Source organism: Puntigrus tetrazona, chromosome 21 (genome assembly GCF_018831695.1).
Source record: "Puntigrus tetrazona isolate hp1 chromosome 21, ASM1883169v1, whole genome shotgun sequence".
Classification (NCBI taxonomy): domain Eukaryota; kingdom Metazoa; phylum Chordata; class Actinopteri; order Cypriniformes; family Cyprinidae; genus Puntigrus; species Puntigrus tetrazona.
In genome coordinates, this window is record NC_056719.1 from 6,697,057 (window position 1) to 6,714,415 (window position 17,359).

The 17,359-nt window shown below is 35.9% G+C and overlaps 1 protein-coding gene across 1 annotated transcript; it reads right to left on the bottom strand.

Annotated features, from left to right (window-relative positions):
- Nucleotides 1-117: 117 nt before the first annotated feature.
- Nucleotides 118-17,162, bottom strand: usp28 (ubiquitin specific peptidase 28). Its single transcript, XM_043221905.1, is given in 27 exon segments — nucleotides 118-215; nucleotides 217-292; nucleotides 388-583; nucleotides 1,360-1,483; nucleotides 1,567-1,646; nucleotides 1,917-1,995; nucleotides 2,095-2,273; nucleotides 2,380-2,475; nucleotides 2,563-2,784; nucleotides 5,629-5,765; nucleotides 5,846-6,148; nucleotides 7,750-7,978; nucleotides 8,088-8,158; nucleotides 9,418-9,632; nucleotides 9,727-9,882; nucleotides 10,005-10,100; nucleotides 10,588-10,712; nucleotides 10,996-11,144; nucleotides 11,220-11,296; nucleotides 11,944-12,014; nucleotides 12,220-12,357; nucleotides 12,556-12,642; nucleotides 13,963-14,125; nucleotides 15,144-15,231; nucleotides 15,371-15,494; nucleotides 15,752-15,826; nucleotides 17,005-17,162. Coding segments are annotated over 27 exon segments (3,498 nt in total). The 5' UTR covers nucleotides 17,053-17,162; the 3' UTR covers nucleotides 118-121.
- Nucleotides 17,163-17,359: the final 197 nt, after the last annotated feature.

The window sequence follows — 17,359 nt, forward strand, 5'->3', positions numbered from 1 at the left end:
ATATGTGTACCGTAGTGTGACAGAAAACGTCATTGTGCAGTGAAAATAAAATCCAGCTCAGCCTGAAGCAGAGGACAGGTGACCTTGTGACTGTGCCTTGATTTTTTCTTTTCTCCTTGCCTCACTTCACGGTGACGACCGAGGTGCTGTGAATGGACTCCATGACGGCAGTCAGGCGGCTGCACAGATCATGGGGAGAGTTCCTCACTTTGGGGCTCCTTCAGGACCACCATTTCTGCAGAACAGTCCAGGACTCTAGGCAGGAATTCGCTGAGCTTTTCCTGAACAGAATCTGATCATACGAAAAACAAAAATGTGAACAACAAACTAAGCTAAGAATTCATTTGTAATTTTTTTATATATGAAATCTGGGGGAAAATAGCACACCATCCATGTCCTGCCCCAGGTAGGAGCACCAGCAACTCCTGATCAGCTCTATGATGTCCAAGTCCTCTTGACTGATGCTGTCTCTGACCATGAGGTGCATGCAAGGGATAATGCAGTCATTCATGATGGTCACGGCCTCTGCCACGTCATTTTCATCTTGGCTTTTAAAGAGCGTGGCTGCGTTCTCATTCAGCTCCTGCAGGGTGTACGCAGACGTTTCATATTAGATAAGAATAAAATATATAGAACCAGTCCAGGTTTTTCATGAGCCTAAAATCTTTTGCTCTACAGGCTTGTGACAAATTTATATGTCTATATAGGAATGTCTTCACAAAACTACCTATACTAGAGTTACAATTTTTGGGAACATCAAAAAAAGAGAGAAATCAATACTTTAATACAGCAGTTATGCAATGAATAAAAACTTTATAAAACATTATTAAATATTATTCATCACAACTGTTCATTACTCATTTTATTCCGCAACTATATACAAAAATAATGATAGAGCGGTTTCTGAAGACTGGAGTGTGGCTGTTTTTGCCATCACAGGGAAAAATTACAATTTAAAATAGATTAAAATTTTTATTTTTAATTATAATTATATGTAACAATATTACTGTTGTTTTTGATCAAATAATTGCATTTGGTGGACAGAAAGTGACACTTTACAATAAGGTGTCATTTAGTTGACATTAACTAACATGAATGAACAATGAACAATACATTTATTACATTATGTATTAATCTTTCATAAAAATACAATCATTCATTGTTAGTTCATGTAAGTTCACAGTGCATTAAATGCATTAAACAAACACAATGTGATTTTAATACTGCATTAGTAAATGCTGAAATTAGCATTAACTACGATTAATAAATCCTGTAGTATTGTTCATTCTTAGTTCATGTTAACTAATGAACCTTATTTTAAAGAGTTACCAAAAATCTTGATTATTAATGTGTACATACTTTCAAACACTTTCTTCTGTAAAGTGCTATAAGTGACTGTTCCACTCCTTTCTTCTCTCCTTTCCTAAGAAGGACTGAGTTGTCCTGGTGTGCATGTGCGAGATAATTCAGGGCTTCTCTTATCCTGCAATGAAAAAGGTAATTGTTGTAGTACAAACTCTCCAGTTTAATGTAAAGGCAATGGCTCTTGTCCCTGAGTCTACATACTTTCCGTTCTGATACTGCTCGAGACCTGTCAACAGGTATGCAAACACCGTCTTGAACATGCTGTAGTCATCATGCCATTGCTGGGAATAGAGGGGAAAAATTTTTCAAATGATTAAATACATGCACTACAGTTCAAAGTCTCTTATTCTAATCAAGGTTGCATTCCTTGGATGAAAAATAGAGTGCATACTATGAAGTTGATTTAAAACGTAACATTATAAATGTCTTTATTGTGACATTTAATGCATCCCTGAAAAGTGTATAAAAATCTAACTAACAAAACATTTATTAACAACAGAATTTATTATATATTTAAAGAGAAAAAGAGAAGAAATAATGTTTGATTTTACCAAGTACTCATCCATGTCCATGTCTTCTGGTTTAATGAGGCGGATTTTACATCTGGCCTCTCTCATGATACTGACAGCCCTACAAGGAAGAAAATACCAGTTTAGATTAGTCCAATTATTTAATCTCAACCTATTAGCCCTCAAAATATGAAGTAGTTGATTTAAAGAAATTGCGCACAGATCATCAAAACTCAGATTGCGATCCGCAAACTGCTCCAGTAACGTCCTTTCAATGACACGGTTAGGTGCCTGGTTTTGGAAAAAGTAGACCAGAACATGCTGGAGTCGAGGGTCCTGCTGGGGTGTGGTCTCTTCCTGGGACACCTCATACAATCTGGAATATTCCTCATGAAATGCCTGATCCAAAAGATTTTCCAATAAATAAACAGAGTGAGTTTGTGAATTATTATCTGAATATATGAGAAAGGTGTGTTCAGCTGCAGAGTATTTTCAAGTTGTATACCTTTATGAGTCCTGCTTCAGGTCCATCTTTGTCAAAGACCTGTCTTGCCTTGGCAATTGCAAAAATGACTCCCTGCATGGCTGGTGTTAGCATCATCTAATCATTACAGAAAAAAAAAAAAATGCATTTCTTGTCGAGATTAATGTATCAGTAGCCTAGCAGCCTAATTCTTGGAAGCTTTACCTCTTCATTGTAGCCATCGGCATCGGAGCGCACCAGAATCTTGCCTACGTTGGGTATCTCGACTTCAGACACGTCATTCTCAGGCTGGCTGGGCGCAGCCATGGCCTGGTTCTCCTCCGGCTCTGCCACTGGTCCTCTTTCATCACTGATGAGCTGCTCCTCCACCTCCACCTCCACCTCTGACTCAGATCTATCTGTAGCAACTGACTCCACCACAGGCTGCTGAGAAACACAGAGAAATAGAGGGTTGAATGACTGTCAATTTTCTGATCCACTCATTATAGTCTTTAGAGATGTTCACTCATAACGTCAATTTGTAGGCAAACCAGGAAGTCTAATTCACCATGGGATCCCTCTGAAATTTCTAATTGGTTTATAAATCAGCGGAAAACTCCGAGCATCATCTGACTAGAGTTATAGCAGTTTTCACCCATCAAAAGACTGTTTTGGCTGTCTTTGAAGAAACCAGCAGTGAAAGTTATTATGTTGGATAAGAAATGTATTTTCTTTTTAATTTATAATTTATTCCTTTTAATGCTTTGATGAATGTTTGAAAATAGTGCAGCCCACTTTCTGTGTATACAGGATTGTGGGGTTTTTTGTGTGCTTGACAGTTATTGACACTAAAATTGAAACAATTAAAAAGTTTCCAGTTAGTATGTAAAATTTTATTACATGTAATACATGGAATTTCATTGTAATATACTTCACATTTTGGAAGTATGTTTTATGCATAAAAAAAAAAGTGTGAATAGTATGAAGCAAAAGTATGATGAGTATGAATTTATTAATTAATATGATGAATTTGCATATTACATTTACATAGTTTATAGGGATATGCATAGTTTATTAAAATATTGTTTAAATTATTTGTAAAAATACATATATTTTTCACATATTTGAGTCAATACAATTTATTAAAAACTTACATTTAACAATCACATTATTATGTTATATGTATTAGCGTTATGTGTTTTTGTATGATGGTTACATTACGATAAATGAAAATAAAACAAACTATTAAAACATTTTTTCACTACTTAAATAATCATAAAATAAAAAACCAAAAACTTAATAAATAAAATATTTTATTTCAGCCAGTCAGCTGAAAAGGCAACGTTTTTCTTTTAATTTAGTTTAAGCTCCAGTACTAAAATAACAAAAACTAAATAAACCAAAAATTTAAATTAACATAAAAACTATACAAACATAGTTAACAAAAATAACATAAAGAAACATCAATATGACTAAAATGTTAACTAAAATTTTTAATAAAACAGAATATATAAAAAAAATGTATTCCCTATATTAACAAAAACAATAATAGTGTATCAGTAACACTGCTGCTTGACAAATAACATCCAATTTATCTGACCACTGATGTTGTCCTTATGCTGCAACATTTTCGTTTTAAACAGATTCACCATTCATGTTTGTGGTACAACTGCATGCATCTTTTAGGACATTCTTTACGTATTTTTAACTGCCTTATTTTGCTTAAATATCCTTGGATGCAATATGAGATACTAACCACAAGAGGTCCTATTGCTACTATTTATGACAAGCCCTAGCAACTAGATCATGTAGTGACAGCACAGTCATAAATCAGGAGCACCAATAAAATCAATGAGTCAAAGAAAGGAACAGCAGATATATAAATCCTGTGTAGTAAGTACAGAAGGAACCTGCTTGATAGAAACACTATATACTAAGTCAATAGTATCCAAGATTACGCTCCCTAAAGACCAGAAAGCACAAACTCGTGGTACTTAACAATTGCCTGTTGATTGAAGCATCAGGAAAATGTCCTCCACAATCATTTAATGACTGCGGAAAGGTAGGAATCCAGTTGATCTTGATGGTGAACGCAGGAAACACAGAGCTCAGGTTCTATTTAAAGCTCTTCTCTGACACACTGTCCCCAGCAACCCCACATTAAACTTGAACCAGAAAGACTGAGGAATGTTGGATGGCTCTCAGTTGTCCGATGAACCTTATCCGCATATTCCTTTCCAAAACGTATCCTCTTACTAAATACCAGAGCTTTTGCACAACACAAAAAAATCACAACGCAACAGATAAAACATTAAACATTAAGCAAGCACAAGCAAACAAGTTTGTAGTGATTCAGCCACTAATGTGAATCGTTGTAATCATTTCTACCATATTCCCATACATAGTTGCAAAAATACACACAAACATCTTTTTTATATTTAAAAAAAAAAAAAAAATACACTAAACATGTTCAGAATTGTAATGAAAAAAATCTCTATGCATACTATATACACTAAATAATCATGTAAAAGGTCCGTATGCATTATACAGTTTACATTACAGATATACAGTTAAAATGAAAACATATTTTAGATTTAATATGGCACATGTAACTTTTGAAGTATGTTTTACATCTAAAATATGTTTTGTAACGTAAAAGTAAGAACTACTATTTATTTTATGGTATAAATTGTATATTATATTAAACAAGACGAACAATATAAATATAAGTTGTTTATTAAAATTATTGGTAAAACTTTATAATAAGGTGATTAGTTAACATTAGTTGTAAACATTTGTAAAAATTAATGTCAGGAGACATAATTTATTGACAAATGATAAAAGCTCCTGATTATATTTACTTTAAGTAGTTTTAGACATATTTAGCTTAACTTACATTTAGTTAAAATGTTATCACATATTAAAATGTATTATTTTATGGTGACACTGTATATTATATTTAACAAAACATGTACAGTATAAATTTATTTTGTTTTTATAATTATTTGTAAAAATGAATGTCACATGAGTCACATTACAATTTATTGACAAATGATAAAAGCTCCTGATTCTGTTTAATTTGAATAGGTTATTCACATTTATCTTACATTTAGTTAAAATGTCATCTTATTGTTTTTGTTAAATTAGTGTTGTGTGTTTTTGTGTGATGGTACGCTGTTGCAGTTTACGTTGAGGAAGACAACGGTGACCCATATGTACTGCACGTGAAGCCTCCAGTGCTGTATATGTGACCTACTTTCTGCACGTCTCAAATAACGCTTTAACACTCACCTGACTCTGATCTGGCTTCTCTTCATCTGGCGGGCCATGTGTCTGGCTGCTGGTGATACGCTCCTCACCTCCCTCTTCCACATTCTCACTGGGTTCTGATGATATCGGCTTGAGAGCTGCTGAATTGGCCATGGGCTCTGGGAAGGGGAAAGCACCTTGAAAATATACCTGCAATGAATACATGGACAACATCTGACCCCAAGAAAAAGATTCTGACCTTCACTGTCCTGGGCCGGTGCTGGTGCTGTATCTGTGGGTGGTTCTTCAGACACTTCATTTGTTTGTTCTTGGGCTGTTTCTGGGTTTGGCTCCTGCTCTGGGTTCTGTGGCTCTTCCGGGACGGGTTTCTCGGTGTTGGTTTGAACTTGCGCTTCTTCACGTTGGCCTTGGCAGAACTGCTCTTCCCATTCTCTCAGTTCCTGCTGGAACCAGCGGTTATCCTCCCGAACATAACGCCTCAGGATAGACGGGAGGGAGTCCATTCCTTTCAGAACTTGCCCCGTCTCATCGTCCGTGTCTTCTGTCATTAATAAACATGAAAAAAGTCATGCTCAATGAGATTACATTATTTTAGCAGATAGGAAAAGCATTACAAAGGCCAAAATTTTACCTAAGTGACTGACAACCCAAATATCCCAAATAATTACTGCACTGCAATTTTATCTGTCAAACTAAGGCTTTCTGAGGTAAAAAAGGTGCTGTTATGGAACTGCAGGCCAGATACTTGACACCCAGAGTGGCTAGTTAATGGAGTCTTGTTCATTTAGCTCATAAAACCAGCCAGTCATTCTCAAAAAGTGACATTGTGTCTTTTAAATCTCCATGTTTTCTCAATAAAATTAAAACATTTCACAAATGAAGTGTGTGCAAACAGCCAGAAGTTTATATGGCAGTTCTGCTTCATTCTCAGAAATTTGAGAATATTTGATTTATTTCCTATTTATTGAGATTTTATTGTAAATCTCAATTTGTATACTAAATGTGATTTTTTTTTTTTTAAATAAAAAGAACCCGCTCAGACCCTTTTCATTTGTCAGCCTCCATAAATGAAAAGAAATACGTGTGTTTTTCCGCCAGCTGGCAACCCGGGTTCTGAAACACGATTGGGTAAACTGGCGGTGGGCGTGTTTCACCAAAACAAAACAAAAGGCAAAATTCTGGTTAATATCAATTGACTGTAGCATTGTTTTTCAGATAAACAAGTATGTAAACTTGGCATGTTTCTCAAGTATCTACAAACATATTATAGTATTTTTATGCTTTAGTAGAGTCAAAATTCTACATACAGCAACTTTAATGTCAACGTTTATTACATGTTGACTTCCCTTTATTTTCACTCTTTTCCTGTCTTCTGCTGTTACATTTAGTGTTTCAAAATAACAATCCAATACAAAGCTAATATAATAAGCTATGATAAACCGTAGGTCCCTAATATTTCAGTGACGCCACTGAATAGGAATCCCTTCATAGAAATAGAATTTTCTGTATAAATAATATATAATACATTATTAATTTTGTTAAACCTTTACTAGATTGCTGTTAATATTGTAAATTTTATTATTTAATTAGACATTTTTTTATTACTTTTTGATGAATACAATAAAATTCAACCATTAAAACAGTCTAGAAAACAAAAAAACTAAATACATTTTGGAAAAAATAAAACTGATTTTATAGATCCCTAAAACTGCATTACAAGTAATTTATTCCAAAAAACAAAAGGCAAGTTAGCTTGCAATGTCATTTCGTTTGACAGACACTTTTTATTGCATTTTAATATAAAAAAACATTTACATAATGCATTAAACGTCCACCCCTACTGTATTTATTTCCACTAAATATTCATAGTAATTTTCTTTTATAGAAAATACTAAAAAAGATATTCAAAATAAAAAGCATTAGATAGTAAAAAGCATTAAGAGTATTTGATGTTCACAGCTTGGCAGGGACTCTCATATACCCCCCAAAATAATAAAGTCTGCCAGCAAATCTATTAGCATTAATTTCTGAAAGAAATCAAGAGCTAGAGCCAAAGCCTTAAATCAAGTGTGTGATGTGCTTGGCTCCTTCAGCAAAATCTAAGTGCAGATGCGTAATGTGAGAAGCCCATGGGGAAAGTACCTGCTATGAGGTATGGCAGCTTGTCGTTGATGTACATGAGGCAGTAGGCGCTGGCGTTGGTCATGCCACCGTACGAGTCTCGAACCAGCTCCTCCCAGGTCGACTCTGTCACCATTACATCGTTGTACTTCAGCCAGCGTTTATTAGCATGATCATAGATGTACGCCCAGTAATGGCCAGCGGAGGCCTGTCCTTCATGGACGAGCACAGCGTGTAGCCTATAGGGCACCTGGAAGCATCAAATAAAAAGTCAGGGTACATTGAGGTGTCATGCAAATTTCTTGAAAGGGCTCAGTCAATATAAAAGTACCAATGAGTGTTCAGGATATAGACTTTACCTGACACAGACTGTTATCTGAGTACATGCCCTCCAGGGCCTGGCTGACCTTGTCAATGCTGGCTTTCAGCTCTGCACACAGAGAGGGAACACAGATCAATACGCTACGCCTGAGGCCAGGATCCTGATACAGTCACAAACGCATTAGGATAACTGCTTGTGAATAACGATGGCCTTCAGGACAGAAAAATTAAAATGCACATTACGGCTCGAAACCTACCGAGCTGCCTAGCTGCCTGCTGCCTACATAGACAGCTGTCTTCTGTGGCAACAAGAGCTCTGCATGTCAAACAAATAGCGCTCAGCATGCAGAGTGCACAGAAGATTTGACTCACAATTGATTTCAATACAGGAGGCAAAAAAGTTATGAAAGCATACAGGGTTGCCAGGTTTTCTCAGCAAAACCCGCCCAATTGCATTTAAGTAAGGAGGATTCCCGGTAAAACACGTTTTGATGTACAGCAAAGTACATGTTTTTTGGTGGGGTTCCCCTGATTAAAGTTGCCTTCCATGGGCTAAATATAACGTTACTGGGGTCGCTTCAACCCACAGACATGAAAAACATCCTGCGGAAAGAGCATTACAGTAGCCCAATTCTACACTCAAAATGTAAATAAACACAGTGAGCAATTCTTGGTAAAATCGTCAGTAAATTTAAAGCATTTCTATTAAGGGCTTCCAATACTAAGAAGATAAAAAAAATATATATATATTCTCAAAGTATGTGTATTCCACTATTAACTACAGTAGTAGGAACAGTAGTAGTAATACTGTTTTTAATAATATTGTGGAATATTACTACTATTCAAAATGGCAGTTTTCTATTTTAATATATTTCTGAATGTAATATATCAAATTAACTAAATTTTCATCAGCCATTACTGCAGTCTCCTGAGTCACATGATCCTTCTATAATCATTCTAGTAGGCTGATTTGTTGCTCGTGAAGTATATTATTATTCTTATTATTATCAGTGTTGAAACAGCTGTGCTGTGGAAATTGGGACTTTTTTTTAGGATTCTTTGATGAATAAACAGCATTTATTTGAAATGGAAACCTTTTGTAAGATTACGAAATCTTTATGAAGTCTTTACTGTCAGTTTTGATCAATTTAATCAATTCCTTGCTAATGAAATGCATTTTGACGCTGCACATATAACATATTGCTTTCTACATAGGAGGCAAAGTGGCACATTCTTAATTACACTGCATTATCTTTTAGAACAGTTTTTTGCATCTTGAGTGCACCTATAACACATTACAGTCACTAGGATTTGTTTATGTGTTCATTTTAAAAACACTGATCCAAGGCTCACTCAGCGAAGATCTACCGTTTATCGTGTTCTCCACTTCTGCTCTCCAGCGCTGTAAGCAGCTCCTGACGAAGTACAGCTCCTCCTCGGTCACGCTGTGGGGGGCTGGTTGCAGCGGCACCTCCATGGGGGGTCTGCACTGAGTAAAAGGCTTGTGTATGGGAGTTCTCTGTGTGGCTGTCTGAGGGCAGCCCGAGCCATCTGATGAGCCTGCATCGTCTGGTTCTGTTTGACTACAGCAAGAAATTAAACATATAGAAGGAAGGGAAAACAAACAACAGGCACAGTTTGTCACACAGCTGACGAACGCAGGAAAAAGGGCCTTGCCTGCTGTCACCTGAGCTGGGTTCTGTGTGCGCGGTAGGGTTTGTTGGTACTGAGGCTGGAGACACGTTTGTGGGTTTCGTGGTGGCAAACTCCAGCACATACTGCAGCATATCTGCCAGGGGGTATTTGGTTGGCCCTGAGCCATAGTTTTTGTATCTTTAAAAAAACAAAATCAAAGTTTTAGTATGTAAAAACAAACCACAAATAACAATTTGAAAACATGGCTTGCAGTGATGATTTAGTGAAGGATTTAGCCACTGTTTGGCTTTTAAACGTACCCCTCAAGTTTCTGCTGTAGAACTGTTAACTGGTCCTTGAGTCTCTTAACTTCTCCTCTCCTACCATGAGTCTGATCAACATTTTTGTGGAGGTATCTGGTCACAGAAAAAGTAGATTGCCATTAACTTGCCATTTTTTATATATTTATATATATATATATGTGTGTGTGTGTGTGTGTGTGTGTGTATATATAAGATAAATTATACATTTTTATTAGTGCTGTCAAATGATTAATCGCATCCAAAATAAAAGTTTTTGTTTACATAATATATACGTAAACACATGCATGTATATTTATTTTTATATTAAATACATTTATATATAAAATAAAAATAAAAGAATATGAATAAATTCATGTATAAATGTATATATTTTCAAAACATATACTGCATGTGTGTGTACAAAATAAATATACACATTACACATACATATATAATGTAAACAAAAACCTCAAATATATCAATATATAAATATATTAATACAAAAATACACATAATAAAAAAACTAATAAAGTAAATACACGAATAGATAAATATTCAAAATAAATAAATAAATACAAGCTGTAGTAATGATATTTCTCACCTGTCCATATAGATCACTTGGGAAACTCCAGTTTTTGTGTATTTTTCAGGGCGCCCTAAAGACTGATTGAACTCAAATCTGGACAGCTCAAAGGTCAAAACTGGTGGCAGCTTAGAGAACCACCTCTGCAAACAATGAAAAACCACATAATAATTTACAAGAGCATGTGCATGATTCACAGTAATATCCTTCTTCTGTTTTCATTTTAATAATTTGATATCTTTGAGCCTTCAATGGCACAAGAAACGCCGAGAACAAAGGGTTTGATTCCCAAGGCAAAAAAGAGTAATACATTGAGTACCTTGAATGCAAACTCTCTTAGGATAAAACGGTCTTTCAAATGTATAAATGTGAATGCAATGTAAACATCAGAATAATAACAGTTGTAGTTAAAGTAGAAAAACTCACCTCTTGGCCAGAGGACATTGTCTGATCTGAATGAAGTGACTCAATCTCTCCTTCAACCATGGCACCCTCCAAACATTCATCTAAATTATTAAAGCCATTCACTTGGAGAGGGTATTGTCCAAATTGTTCAATGTTGGACACAATCTTTCCTGCACACAATTACACAACTATCATCAAGGCCTGTGATGAACAGAATAATTACAGAAGAAATATCCTTCTCTTACCTTCATGAAGTCTCTCAGCCACAAATGTGCCATAAAACAGCTGGACCATGGGGTTGTTTTGTTTATCCTCTGGGTTACTGAAAATAACAGCTGCCATATTGTAATTTTGGGGAAAAGGAAAAAGCCTGGCAAGTACATTAGCAACCAAATATACCATAGGGTAATTATTCACGATTCTTTAACAAATGCTACACTCATTACCATTTATTAATTAACCCTCCACAGCAAGATGTTGCCTTGGGGTAACAAACACATTTTCTTCTTCATGTTGCAAGCACATGATGCATATAAGACGGCAATAAAATTATTATAAATAAACCATTAAAAAGCTTTGTTTTAGTCACACTATCTTTTTAAATACATTTTAAAATCACTTTCTGGCATGATGCACCCTGTGGTGGATTTATGTGCTGGAGAAGATTTTTAAAAGTTTTCCACCCATAAAAAATGATTCACATCACAGTAAGTAAAGCTCATTTTAAAAGTTCATGAAGAATAGCTTCAAATGTGTTTCTTGGAGTTATATCGCTGTTATCAAATACCAAATTAAATTATTATTTTGTATTATAGATTTTTTGCATTACATTATATTATACATTCACTTTGTTAACATTAGTCATTTTTTACATTTAACCGAGCCATTTAACATTTAAAGCATCACAATTAAGTCATGCTCACTCCATCGAAAGCTATTATTATTTATAATTAAATTTTATGAACTTACTTTCCATTTGCAGCCAGCTGGAAAGCATCCTCGAGCCAGTCAAGCAATTTGTGCGTGAATTCACTGACATCCTAGAATAAGCAAGCTTAAAATAAACACCGTTTTCCAAGAATACAACACATGTCTGTTTAGAAGAAGCTCTAACGTAGCTTGATAAAGTACTGCGATTGGCAAACATTTCAAGATACCTTTTATTAGCCTGTCATTTGCAACTGCTTCATTTTAAAATTAGCCCCCTACAGAACAGCTGTGAATCATATTATTCAAATGATGTACCTGTTGTGCCTCACTGGTTCTAAATGCATCCCTGAGAAGCTCGACTGCTGCAGAGGGGTCTACAAACCTACGGTTTGAGCCCACCATCAAAGCAAAGAGACAACGCAACTCCTGCATGAAGGCAATGTTTCTTTTCTCCTGCAACAGAAATCCAGTCAGCGCATAGTGGAATATTTCACATATATACTGAGCAATATTGGCTTAAAGATATTTTATTTTAATTCGGAGGAATTGTTAAAAAAAATTAACATATGCTGAAAACTCAACATATATAAATGACATTCAATAGTACTCAAAGACTAAACGATAGTGATGCTCTTCTGGCAGATTACTCACTGAATGACTCTTGCATTTCTCCAGCACACGCTCAGACAGGCAGTAATTGAGCACCAGTCTACGGAACACCGGCAGATGGAACAGAGACTAAACACAAGACAATTTTGTTTTTTAGTCCAATTTGCCCTCTTCTTGAATGCATTAGGGGATGAACAATTACAGTCTCGCTATTCGACCAGTTTTATAGACACGGTCTGGGTTGACACATGTCTTGTTGAGTATTAGACTTATTCTGTTTCTTGTACCAAGTTTAACGTATTTTATGTTCAGTGTCTTTTGGGTAATAGATGTGATACAATTCACAATTTAAGAAGCTAACAAGAATATATGCACAGCAGATTTGCAATAGCAGGAAACAACAATGTGTGCTCATTTTGGTGCATGCACAAAAAAGATAAAATTATAAAATAAAAAATATATATATAATTCTACTTTACAGATGCAAAAAGTGTTTTCAAATAATGAGATTTTATGTTTTTGAAAGAAAACTCTTATGTTCACCAATTAAAAAACAAAAATACAGGTAAAAACAGTAACACTATGAAATACTATTGCAAATAACTTTTGAACTATTTTAATGCATTTTACAATTTGATTTAATTCTAAGATGGCAAAGGTAAATCACCAGTATCACGTGACCAATCAGAAATAATAAACATTTTCCTGATGATTTGCTCAAAAAACAATATCAATGCTGAGATCAGGTGTGCTGCTTTTTTTTTGGATTCTTTGATGAATGGAAAGTTTAAAAAACCACATGTATTTGTCAATTTGGTAAATTTTGTATTTTAAATATTTATTTAAAAACCTCAATTGAAAACTTGGCAGTGATGCTTTTAAACTAGAGCTATTTATTCTGTGCTGGGATTACTTTCAAATGACATTGTTAAGCTGCATTGGGAATGAAAAAAACATTTTGTTGCTTATCTGTGAGCCATAAACTCACTTCACGAGTTCATGCCTCTCTTTATCATCAAAACAATGCTCTATTTAATTAGCTCAGACATCTATCAATATCAGCGATGGTTTATATTTCAACACAGACATCGGAGAAGCCTCGCTAAATTCAGTCTGAAATGGGTATAATACAATTACAGCTCTGAGACGCTTCTGCAGTCAGGAACAGAAAAAAAACAGACACACTCCACCTGATCTTCTCTATTCTCCAGTCATTAGCAACACCGCAAATTTAATTTATACTATGGCCAGATGATGTAACAGTTTAGAAGAGAACCATTACTGCAGTCCTTTTGTATTACAGTTGGATTGCCTAATAAATCCGTTAAATTATTCTGTAAAATTAAAAAGTTCAACATTTACAATTACACGTATTTTCATGATGCAACTCATTCTAAAGATTCAGTTTACCAAAATGGCAAAACCTTTGTGATCAAAAGCTCCACGCACCTGAATGACGGCGCTGAACCAGCAGGTATTTCCCACATTACGGATGCCCACAGGACAGTCCTCCAGCCGGATCCAGTCAGCGGGGCTGCAGCTCTCTCCAGACCCCTCGCACCTCTTTCTTTTCATGCGGGCCGCATTCTCTTCTGCACTAACCTCAAGAGCCCTAGAGTAACAATAGGAGTAGGTAAGACAGCAAGATCAGAGTCTGATATTTACAGCTGCCCATGATTCCCAAATTCACACAAAACTGCTGTAACGGGAGAAAAGGGCAATTGTAACACTCCGAACTGTTTCATTCACACTTAGTTCAGAGTGATGGCACTTGCTTAGCATACGGTTAATAAAATTCACTTTGTCTGCCAGAGAAAAGGGTGTTAAAAGGTTCAAAGGTTTTCAAAAATTACCCTGTTCTGGTGATAACCATCTGGTGTTAACAGAAATGATTTTGGAAGCAACGGTAACACTGAAATTAATTGTAACATGGCATGCTGAGGAATGTTTTGACTTGTCATCTGATTAGTGTATATTAGTAAAGACAGTTTAATTTATTTCAGACACTTACTGTACTTTACTATGCTATACAGTTTCTTACAGTTAAAAATTATATTACGGAACAGCAAAAACCATTCATTAACATTAAAGAGTATAAAAGTAATAATATTATTTTAAGGTGTGCTCTTATTTGAGACTGCATTCATATAATTTGTCATACACAAATCGGCCCTAAGCACTGCAACAATTATCTTAGAAGTTTTATAATATAGTCATAAGATATTGTTCTTTTCATTACAACTTTCAGTCTTTGGGGTCAGAAAGATTATTTTTATGCTTCTGAAAGAGGACTCATTTATTTGCCGTTGACTAAATATAGCAAAAACATTATTATTCTGAAAAAACATTACAGTTAGTTTCTATTATAGTAAGCTACAATGTAATTTATTCGTGTGATGGCAAAGCAGAATTTTCGGCAGCTATTGCCTCGGTTTTCTGTGTATTTAATGTTTTATTTGATGTGTCCTTGCTGACAAAGGGTAATAATATCATGTGGAACAGCAATGTACTTTTGGCACATGCAATTATTTCTCGTGCCAAAAGCAGATGACTTGTACATTTGTAGTAGTCAACGAGTTGTGAAGGAAAGTGGTAAAAATGTTCAATTTGCCCCTAAATTGGTAAAGAACCTGTGCAGCTCTCTCTGCTCTGCTTCGGCTTGCTGGGACTCCTGAAGACTAAGCTCAATGGCGGTCTGCAGATCATCTTTAGCAGCACCTAAGAACAAGTCCACACCACGTGAGCATAAAATAAACGTCATGGCATTATCTGTCACACTGCTATATAAGTAATTGAACCTTTGCAAAATGTGGTGGCATGAACGTCATTTGATATTAATAGTGTTGTATAAGCCCACCATTCTCTGTGTTGGAGTTGTCCCTCTCATTATTGGCTTTAGCTGGTTCTTCGGGCATGTGTTCCTCTTCTGGGGGCTGGGTGGTCAGTAGCCCGATGGCATGGCTGATATCACCTTGACTTGCCTGGATTAACACAATTTCTCACAATTAGTCATCACTACTGAAATACACAAAAATGTTTTGTTTTAGCACATGCTGCATTTTAGTACCACATCTAGGTTACCCAACCATCACCGTTGAACGTAAGGGAAACACATGGTATGATTTCCATATTTACAAACATTTGTCAGGCTTATTTTCTATTTATAGCCATGTCAGTATCATTACATCTGCTGCTCGTGTTATAAACACATGGATGAGTGCTGCTGCACTAAACATACGTTCAGGGCGCTCTGGAGAACCTGCAGATCCTGAATGCCAGTAATCTCTTTGAGCTGGTTAAGCAGCATTTGGCTCTGAAAAGACAAGCAAACATGCTGTTTTTTAATTTCTGTGGATCAAAAATTCAAATGCTTTGCCACAGGCATATTGAGGATACTTCTGTTTGTGATAACAAGACCCACTTGAGCAATTAACCACTCAATAACAGGATCCGTTCCAGAAAAAAAAGAGCAGGTGTGAACTGATCAAAACAAGAATATGATATGAGACGCAATTTGCACTTGGATTTATCACCCGGCATAACCGCATTTCTGACTCAGGTGTCAAATGAGCGTGGGTTGGAGGAGTCTATAGCTGGCCCGATCAACAGTTATGAAAGCCCTGGGCATGAAAATGTCTATATCTTCTATTAAATCCACATCTGATTTGATTTTTTCAAGTACAGTACGTCTGAAAATAGGCATTAGCATGTGGCATGTAAACATAAAAAAAGACTGTGGCCCAGATAATAGATGCAGGAGCAACAGAACTATATAAAGACTTTCTGACAGCAGGTGGGAATGTCAGCATGGCTGTGGAGGCAGCCAGACACCCTAGGCTGGGAGCAGAAGACATATATGGTGAGCTGGAGGCCTGTGAGCGGCACTCAGAGCTCTATTTTGGGCCTTCGACACAGATAGAGCTTGTGTTTATCATAGCTGAGCTCAAGTGACACAAGCAAACACATGGAAATTCACTAATTTCATTCAGAAAGTAGCATTGAGTAGGTAAACACTTAGCTTAGAAGAAATTTTAAGCGAACATAGTTTAAAGGAAAAATACTAACTGAAACATGTAAAACCTTTCAGAAGAGAATCTCAGTCTGTACAAGATTCCCACAATAGTTTTGTATCATAATTACAAAACAGTCATAAATAGGATCTAAAAAAATAAGTGCATAAAGTAGATATTGGATGCTACACGTGATTCAGAATTTTGTGTAATGCTTGTCATTACTGCACAAATTATTTTTGAATGAGAAAGGGTTCCACGGGGTTTAATGGATGCGTTCCAAATTCCTACAGTATATGTTAGGGATTTTATAAACATATTTGTTACACATTGCGAGTTCGCTCAAATATAACCTACAACATCTACTAACTGTTAAGCAAATAAAAATATGACAGCCATTGCTGTGTCTAGATCTCATGAACAACCACCGTGTCTCCCTTTTTAGTTTGAATATATTTTCTTTAAAACACAACACACTCACCGAGTTTTCAGGCGTTTCTCCATGTTCAAAATCCTGTTCAACTCTCATGGCAATGGCTTTTTAGTAAAATAGTTCTCCAGATTGCTTCGCCCTGACTTCAGAGTGTGACCTACTCCATATGCCCCCTCGCACACACAAACACAAACACACACACACACACACATACTCAAGCGCGCGCGGAGAAACATCGTGCGCGAGCTGGGAAACATCGTGCGCGCGCTTGGTAAACAGTCAAGAAACGTCAAAAGAAACTGACTAACGCTGTACTCACACTTAGACAGAGGTAATGACTTAACTAAAATAATTTTGGCTTGCTAAAAAAAATATATAGACATTAAACGATTTTATGTAGACT